At 44.8% G+C, this 9267-nt stretch overlaps 2 protein-coding genes across 2 annotated transcripts; one reads left to right on the top strand and one right to left on the bottom strand.

Moving 5' to 3' along the window:
* The first annotated feature begins 522 nt into the window (after positions 1-522).
* On the top strand, positions 523-3804 carry LOC133904590 (zinc finger BED domain-containing protein RICESLEEPER 3-like). The gene is made up of 6 exons (XM_062346071.1): positions 523-590; positions 700-939; positions 1214-1690; positions 2118-3379; positions 3468-3567; positions 3780-3804. Exons 1-6 carry the CDS (start codon positions 523-525, stop codon positions 3802-3804), a joined length of 2172 nt encoding a protein of 723 aa, XP_062202055.1.
* Positions 3805-6053: 2249 nt separating this feature from the next.
* LOC133905098 (universal stress protein PHOS34-like) lies at positions 6054-8241 on the bottom strand. The gene is made up of 4 exons (XM_062346807.1): positions 7978-8241; positions 7769-7857; positions 7258-7379; positions 6054-6362 (listed from the first exon to the last, which is right to left on the bottom strand). The coding sequence occupies exons 1-4, from the start codon at positions 8183-8185 to the stop codon at positions 6275-6277; spliced, it is 507 nt and encodes a 168-aa protein (XP_062202791.1). The 5' UTR covers positions 8186-8241; the 3' UTR covers positions 6054-6274.
* Between the last annotated feature and the right edge of the window lie 1026 nt (positions 8242-9267).

The following is a 9267-nucleotide window of genomic DNA, read 5'->3' as shown; positions in this document are numbered from 1 at the left end:
CACGCCGCTCAGCGCTCACGGGCTCACGGCTCAGTGCTCACCAGACAGCAGACATGAGACACTGCAGTTCTCTCCTCACTCAATCGGTCAATCCTTATCCTCTCACCCACTCCCAGCCGCCAGCCGCCGCTAGCCCCCAGCCGCATAGCGGCACGCTTGCGGCCGACGGCCCGAGCCCCGAGCGCCCCACTGCCCCAGGCCCCCAGCACTCCAGCAGGCAGCGCAGCGGCTGAGCGGCACCAGCGCGGACCGCGGAGGCAGCGCCCAGCGCCCCGGCCTGGCGCGGCTACGCCCCAGCTGGCAGCGGCATGCCACGCACGGCCTGCGCCCCACGGCCCCAGCCGGCCAGCGTCGCGCTCGCTGCTAGCCATCCCGCCGTCAAGCTCGCGCACGGCAGCAAGCAGATCGAGGCATAGCTGGCCGTCGTCCGACCCATCCCGCCGTCAAGCTCCCGCACGGCACACGCACGACACCAAGCAGATCGAGGCACACCTGGCCGCCGTCCGACCTGTTCCGCTGCAGATGGAGCAGATCGACTCCGTCATGGCTTCGCCCTCCTCGCCGTTGAGCTCCGACGGCGACGACGCAAGGTGAGAAGCGAGCTCCCCTTCCCAGTCCTCCTCCTACCTTTGTATTCGAGTTCGAGTCGTGTCGCTGCGCTGTTGTGTAACTAACCAACGTCGGGCGGTCCACGCGAAGGAACGCTAGCAAGGACCTGCCACCACCTGCTCCAACCGACACAACACTCGACGAGGCGACCGCTGTTGTACCCCTCGATGCGCAAGGTGCTGCACCTGCACCTGTCATCATGCGCAAGGTGCTTCGAAATCCGGCTGGGAAAGGTGCCATCGTGAGGAAGAAAAGCCGCCTTGCGATTGCAGGAGCCCCAAGTTCCCCAGAAGCTACCTCCTCCGACGTGCATTTGTTGAAATCCATGGGGTTCGATTTCGAAGCTCGCTAACCCTCTTTTCAGTAACAAATTAGCATATGGTTGTTATTGATTCTTGGATTCTATGGTCGATCTGTATTGCAATTTGTATTGATGTTTTGTAGCTTATTTCTGTATTGCAATATGTATGTATGGTTAATCTGTATGGATGCTATTGTTAATCTTGTAGCTTATTTCTGTATTGTTGTATGGTCAATCTGAATGGATGCTATGTCGATCTGTATTGCAATTTGATTCCTGATGCTTATTTCTTTTATTTGTCAGATTCACCATGTCAAGTCCATGTACTGAGAGTAGCAGCCAACAAGAATCACATTCTGTTAATGACTCAGAGCCAATACAAATTGATGATGATGATAATGAGAATGTGGCTGAAGATGTGAACTTTGGCACAAAGAGAAAGCTTACTTCTGTTGTTTGGAAGGAGTTCAAGAAGGTGAAAGTCTTGGGTGAAATTAAAGCTCAATGCCTTCATTGCCACAAGCAGCTTGGAGGAAAAAGCAGGAATGGAACGAAGCATCTTCATGATCATTTGAAGATATGTACATTGAGAAGAATCAAACTGAAGGGAGAGAACAAGACACTAGCACAGTCAGCTTTGCGGTTTAATTCTCAAGAGGGAGGGAAAATATCTGTGGAAAATTACACATTTAATCCAGAACTAGCTAGAAAAGAGCTTGCTGCCATGATTATACTACATGAGTATCCTTTATGTATTGTTGACCATACCGGCTTTTGGAGGTTTGTGAGTGCACTTCAGCCATTATTCAAGATGGTGACTAGGAACACTATTAGGTAAGAGTAGTACTTTTATGTATCTATGACAATATATAAGGATATTGTCTAAGTTTCTATGATATAATTTTAGGAAGGACATTATCGATGCATATAACGAAGAAAAGAAAAAGGCCCTATAGTACATGGCAGGAGCTAAGTCAAGAGCGTCTATTACTACAGACATGTGGACCTCTGAAAACCAAAGAAGAGGGTACATGGCTATTACAGCTCATTTTATTGATGACTCTTGGATGCTTAGAAACATTATCATGAGGTAATTTCTTATTGCCATTACCTTCATTGAATTGTAATTTAGATTCTTGATTGAATTCTTTGCTACTATCAACTTTAATTCATAAATTTGATTGCATTTCTTGCTATCATCATGTAGGTTCATATATGTTCCTGCTCCACATACAACTGAAGTTATTTGTGAGGAGTTGTATGAAGCTTTGGTTGAATGGAATATTGATGAGAAGATCTCGACGGTGACTCTTGATAATTGCACCACAAATGATGCGGTAATTCCTGAACTTGTCAAGAAGATTGGTAAAACAAAACTCATGTTGGAGGGGAAACTATTACATATGCGTTGTGCGGCCCACATTCTTAACTTGATTGTGAAGGATGGTTTAGAGGTGATACAACCTGCAATTGCAAAAGTTCATGAAAGTGTAGCCTTTTGGACAGCCACACCTAAAAGAGTAGAAAAATTTGAAGAAATTGCTAAGTATGTCAAAGTCCCAATTGAACACAAGTTAGGTCTTGATTGCAAAACTCGGTGGAATTCTACATACAAGATGCTTAGTATTGCTTTACCTTATGTGGTGGTTTTTAACCATGTAACACGTGTTGAGAAACTATATGATTGTGCTCCAAGTAAGGAAGAATGGACTTTTGCTAGAGAGGTGGTTGAGAGGCTCAAGATGTTCAATGACATAACTGCTGTGTTTTTTGGAACTAATTATGTCACTGCCAATAATCAGCTCCTTAAAATTTGTGAGGCCAAAATGCAAATTAGGCAATGGGCTGCTTGTGCAAATCCTATTATAGAAAAAATGTCAAGTAAGATGATTGATAAATTTGATAAATATTGGAAGGACATTAAAGGACCAAGGGGAATAGCCACTATTCTTGATCCTCGATTTAAGACTGACTATCTCCTTGGGTTTTTTGAGACCCTATTAGTTCAGACCAATGAAGTGTGTATTGAGAAAGTTAATGAAGTTAGAGACTCTCTATGTAATTTGATGAAGGAGTACCAAGTAGAAGAGGATGAGGATAACACAGAATCATCAGCTCCTCCACTTGACAATTCGAGTTTATTATCTACAATCAGTGCACGTGTTGCAAGTAGAAGACCAACAATCACAAGAGTCAAATCTGAACTAGATAGGTACTTGGAGGATGAGTTGGTTCCAATTGCAACAGAGAACTTTCAGATTCTAGATTGGTGGAAGGTGGCTGGGACACGTTATCCTACATTAAGGAAGATAGCACGTGACATATTTGCTATTCCAGTCAGCACTGTTGCATCCAAATCTGCATTTAGCACTAGTGGGAGGGTTCTTAGTGAGCACCGTAGCCGCCTCACGCCAGAGATCTTGGAGGCGCTAATGTGTTCACAAGATTGGATACGCAACAAGTACAGAGGTATATATGTTGTACAATTCATATTCATTCAATTTTCAATGTCATGGTTGCAATGTAATTATTGTCATCTTGTGATTGTGTTTTGTAGATGATGATAATAATGATAAGCCTGAAACCTTTTGGAGTTGCCTTCAAGAGATCCCAGAAAAGATGGAGGTGATGTTCATGTTTTGTTATAGTAGCAAAATGTATGTTTACTCATTTTCTTGTTATATATTTAACTACTCTGTTGCATGCATGGACTTGCACTTTGTTGAGAGCCTCAGGAGGATAAGAAGTCAAGAATGCACGTGCTTTTGTGCTTTTGTTGCCTTGTTGCTTCCTAGCTGTTCTGAGGACAAGAAGTCAAGACTCAAGAATGCATGTGATTTTGTGCTTTTGTTGCCTTGTTGCTTCCTAGCTGTTCTGAGGACAAGAAGTCATGACTCAAGAATGCATGTGCTTTTGTTGCCTTGTTGCTTCCTACCTGAACAATTGCCTTGTTGCTTTGTTGGTGTAGCTCTCTCAATCTCTCTAGAACTATATGTGTGAATTGTGATGTTATTATGATGTTATGAACTTATGATGAACTGATGCTCTTGTTAATTGTTATCTTGTTTTTTTTTCTTGTGTGAATTTTGGATGTTGAGGTCTTGTTTTGATCACCTACTTGCAAGATCAATTGATGATATTTATTTCTGGGTAGCGGGGACGGGGACCCCGTCAGGTACCCATTCCCCGCGCGGGGGCGGGGATGGGACAATTTTTCCCCCTGCGGGCGGGGACGGGGACGGGGACAGGAAAATTTCCCTCAAACGGGGATGGGGATGGTTACCCATTCCCCGCGGGAATTTTCCCCGTTGACATGCCTGGGCTCGTGCAAACCTCTCCAAGTCCAGAATACCTAAGCTGCCAAACTCTTTTGGTTTACTTACTGTTAGCCAGTTTACTAAACAGTGTCCTCCACAAACTTTGTCCAGCTCATCACCTCTCCATAGAAAACTACAGAGAATGCGATCGATTTTCCTCCTCAGCCATTTTTGCAACAGGAAGACCGTGAGGTGATAGATCGGTTATGATGAGAGTATTGACTTGACCATTGTGTTTCTTCCCGCTAAAGAGAACTGCCTGCCTTACCAACCAGGCAATTTTGCACCAATTTTAACAATCAATGGTTGGTAATCAACTCTGCGCAGCTTTCTAGTATGCAGCGGAAGGCTTAGATACTTACAGAGGAAGTGTCCAATCTTTCTTGGGAAGTCCGATAGGATGTTGTATATGTTGAGTTCCTAGCAATATATCAGATAAATTTCTGTCTTCGCTAGGTTAGTCTCCAAGCCGAAACATTGTCCGAATGCATCGAGTATCCAGTATAGCGCATATAGTTCATCTCTGTCTGAGCTTGCAAATATGGCCACATCATCAGCGTACAACGAGCATCGTAGGTTAGCAGCCCTAGGAAGAGTCGGCTTAAGTATGTTCTGGCTTGCAATCAACGAGATCCGTCTTTGCAATGGATCAATTGCTAGGAGAAACAACATCAGGCTTAAGTATGTTCTGGCTTGCAATCAACGAGATCCGTCTTTGCAATGGATCAATTGCTAGGATAAACAACATCAGAGATATGTCTCAGGCCTCTGGCATGGCGAAAAGCTGGACCGGGGTTACCATTAAGGATCACTCGTGACGACGATGTGGTGAGCAGTGCAACGATCCAATCATGCCATTTATGGCCAAATCCCAAGATTTGCAAGACCTCTAGAAGGTACGACCAATTTACACAGTCAAAAGCTTTTGATATGTCAAGTTTGATGAAGAGTGATGGCTGCTTTGATCTATGCAGCGCCTCTACTACATTTTGGACGTATAAGAAATTATCATGGATGCACCATTTTGTAATGAAGGCACTTTGGCTCTTTGGAACTAGGTCATTGAGGCGTGGGGCTAGCCGGTTGGCAAGTAGCCTGGTGATGATCTTGATTAAGCTACTTATTAAGCTAATGTGTCTAAAATCCGATATAGTGCAAGTGTCTTCTTTCTTCGGCAGAAGCATGATGTGTTCATCATTAATCAAGTGTAGCTTGTTTGACCCTAGGCGCGAGAGCTTGTTAATGGCACTTGCTAAATCAGTCTTGATCATGTGTCAGCAGTGCTTGTAAAAGAGCCCTATATAGCCATTATGCTCTGATGCCTTCTCTGAGTGTATGGAGAAGATGGTGTCGTGGATTTCATCTTCGTCAATTAACTGACATGTGAGGGATAGGGCATGGGTAGCGGGGAGGTTTACCCCTTAGTAAGGGTAATTGAAGGGGTACGAGGAGAATCACTTGGGCGGTTCAAATTTGAGTTAATTAAACCATTAATATATGGAAAGTAATAGGGAAGATTAGAAGAACAAAAGTCCTTTTATATATCAAATATTTCTCATATAGTTCGAGCCTTTCGTGTTTGAAAGTCAGAAGTCGCAACAAAAAAATTACTACAACACAGTTATGTAACTTTGCTTCCAGTGGGCCGCACATTTCTTGTGTTTTTAGATATAACGCTAGAGTGATAAGATATCGACCATGAATTCTTCATCACATCACCCTATCTGCTGATGGTAGATACACTGTTTTCTTAACATAAAAGGTACAATAGCATAATTATAAAAGAAGTACACGCACGCTCACTGCAAAGAATTTGCAATCACATATACATAAAAATATTGAATTGCATGAATCATAAACACGTTGTTTTGAAGTTCTAGACAACAATTATTTGTACTTCTCAATCCAGATGTGGAAGGACCACGTCGGGCCTGGTACCTGAACAAGTTACCGGAGATGTGATGTCGATGATCCATTTATTCACAAACATACACATACACAATTTGGCAATACATATACAAGAATACTCGTCAGTCTGTAGCATGTCTCAATGCTTGTTCTTTGGCTTCTTTACTATCATCACTGTGCAGTGCGCATGATGGGCACAATAATCACTCACGCTTCCGAGAACAGCCCTGAGGGAAGGCTCAGACAAGTCAATAATACAGAAATGAAGTGAGAACAAGAAGAAGCATGAGCTAGAGATGAAAAAAATGTAGTGTTGAAGTGTAAAGTAATGGCCATTACAGTAACTTGTTTCCCTGTATACAGATAGAGAGTGAAAAAAAAAATCCGTAGAAGATAGGTTCAATCAAGTTTATAAATCCTTCAAAATAGCTACATATTTTTCTCAATTCTAGAAGCATGACTTTGTCAACCACCAAGTTTTTAGATTGAATTACATTCCAAGCAGCAGGTTTGGCGATTGTATGGTTATACAATGATACACACCAATTAATTCTAGTCTAGCCTAGTTCATTGATCATCACCCTTAAAAAGTTTTGTTAATCTGAAATTTTGGTGTTTTGTCAATGTTGGTGCTACTTTTAGTGTTCTATTTTGCCAAATAGGTGCAAAGCTGCAAATCATGAAAGGCAAAGAGAATCGGAACTTCATCGCGGTAGATAACCGTAAACCAAGAGGCATGAGTTCCCGAAGAGAACTACCGGAACACTGTCGGAGTCGACAATGAAGCTACTCCAAATGACCTTGCGAGCATCACATTGTCTAAGGAAAATACGTTAATTGAGAATCTGAACCTCGGGATCTATGGCTTAAGATCCCTTTGCTACATGTATACATATGCCTATTTTTTGTTGGGCATGGCACGTACCACATTAGCAAATGTTAGACGATCAAAGTAAATTCAGGGAGAGGAAGATACGAATTCATGGGTTTGTTTCTCACAAAGTGGAGGCATGAAAGTGTTTATGTGCGTGTGCTCCTTATCCATCACAACGTGAAGTTACCAGTTGTCTCGATAGATAGAAAACAGGAGTTGAGAGAATAGAGGAAATAGATGGCACAGACCTTTTAATTGCTCCGTAGCCATGGCTGCCGACGACCAGCATCTCGGCGTGGTGCCTCTCCACCGCCTCGCAGAGCACGTTCCTCGCGTCACCTTCGACCACCTCAAACACGGCGTCGCTCACCTGCAGCAGACTTATCACCCATCACGATCCCAATTAGCATACAAACGCCAGACGCTGACGGCTGAGTTCATCAGCCATGGAACACGCAATTAGGAAGTTAGAAAGGATACACAACCAGGTGGAATCAGCAAAGGAAAGAAAACATTCTTTTTTTTCACTTCGATTCGTCGTAAGAATTTGATGAGCACATACATTGATTAGAGTCAAGATCATGCGTTTTGGAATTGGTCCAGCCAGGGATAAGCCCTGAGCCCCTGACTGTAGCTGATAGCTAGCCTGATAGGAATTTGGTTTCGATTTGTGGGATAGCTGGTTGGAAGCCTAAAGCAGTAAGAACATACAGATTGTAGGAGAGTGGTTGCTGTAAATTTGGTTGGTTTTACTTTTACCTGTGCGCAGAGCTCCTTGGCCTTGTCGATGACGCGGAGGGAGCTGCGCTTCAGGTCCGCCTCCACGAACGGCAGCACATTCGCCGCACCTAATTAGCATGGATTAATCGAGCGGACCATTTGATTCCGTATTCCGATTCAACCAACACAGATCCCCACCTCGTCGAGATGGAGAGGCACGGAGCGAAGAAGACGGGTGGGGTGGGTACCTGGCCCGGCGAAGCCGACGGCGGACGCGGCGCTGGGCTTGGCGGCGACGACGACGAGGCGGTACCGCTGCGGCGGGGCCGGCGGGAAGAAGTGCTGGAGCGCCCACTGCAGCGCGTAGTAGCTGTGGTCGCTCTCGTCGACCCCCACCACCATGGTCATCTTCCCCTCCCCCGCCGCCGCTGCGGGCGCAGACGCTTCCTCCGCCATGCCTCCTGCTGGATCCCACCCAGAGGAGAGGAAGCTAGCACGAAACACTGCACCTGGCTGACACTCGACGCGCGCTGATTATTAGTAGGAAACTGTCGCCTTGTCCTCTGACTGGTGGGGCCACCTGTCAGATTCAGACAGTCGGAGCACGATGGACAGGTGAAGTAAAGCCTTCACCGGTGGAGCCGGGCAAGACGATAGGATCAGGCCGGCTGGGAAGAGTCCACACGCTGCCTAGATCCGCCCACGGTTTCCTCACCTGGCTCGTGACTGGTCCTCGTCCTGGTCGAGATGATGATTTGCCGTGCCGTATTGGGGTTTCGGGACTCAAATCAGTCGCTCCCAGTCCCAGTGAAACTAGTGGAGCAGTACTAGTTTTTTTACAGCCTGAGAATAAGTTATAGTATCGAACTCACATCATTTTTAACCCATATATATATATATATGCCTTAGTGAAGAGATTCAAGACCTACAACCTATATATATGTTTAGTGAAGAAATTCACAAAGCCTTAAGCTACACAAGCAACGAGTACATCACGTTCCCATTATAATCCACATGCGCTTGAAGCTCTCTGAAAGAAATCCATCTGAAAATAAATTCCTATCCTGTATAGAGGCATGCAAGAGTCCGACGTTGAACGTCTGACCCAGCCGCTCGCAACTAGCGAGCGAACCACCAAACTAAAAGCTCGTTTGTGAAGTAGTACTTAGTTTGTTAGACGTAAGGCAAGCGATGCGGCGTCTTGCGACCAAATTAGCAACACACTGGAGCCGACCCAGCCCAACCCGCAGAAGCAGAGCATAGACGGGCCTGGGCCGTGGCGCTGCTCCTCGCCTTTTCCTGTGTTTCTATGCGGATTTTCCATCTTTTGATGCAAAACACACTTTTTCATAGCGTGGAAGTTATGAAATCAACTTTCAGCATACTTATTATCAATATTTATCTCTCTCTCACTCACACACATATATACCGACAGAGTTTTACATAAGTTCTGCATAACTTATGCCTAGGTTCTCTAATCATATATCCTTTCAATCACAAGGGAGCAGCTAAAAAGTAATGACCCACAATGTACGTCG

Source organism: Phragmites australis, chromosome 22 (genome assembly GCF_958298935.1).
Source record: "Phragmites australis chromosome 22, lpPhrAust1.1, whole genome shotgun sequence".
NCBI classification, from domain to species: domain Eukaryota; kingdom Viridiplantae; phylum Streptophyta; class Magnoliopsida; order Poales; family Poaceae; genus Phragmites; species Phragmites australis.
Note: the sequence above shows the minus strand (reverse complement) of the source record. Positions and strands in the feature narration are given on the sequence as shown.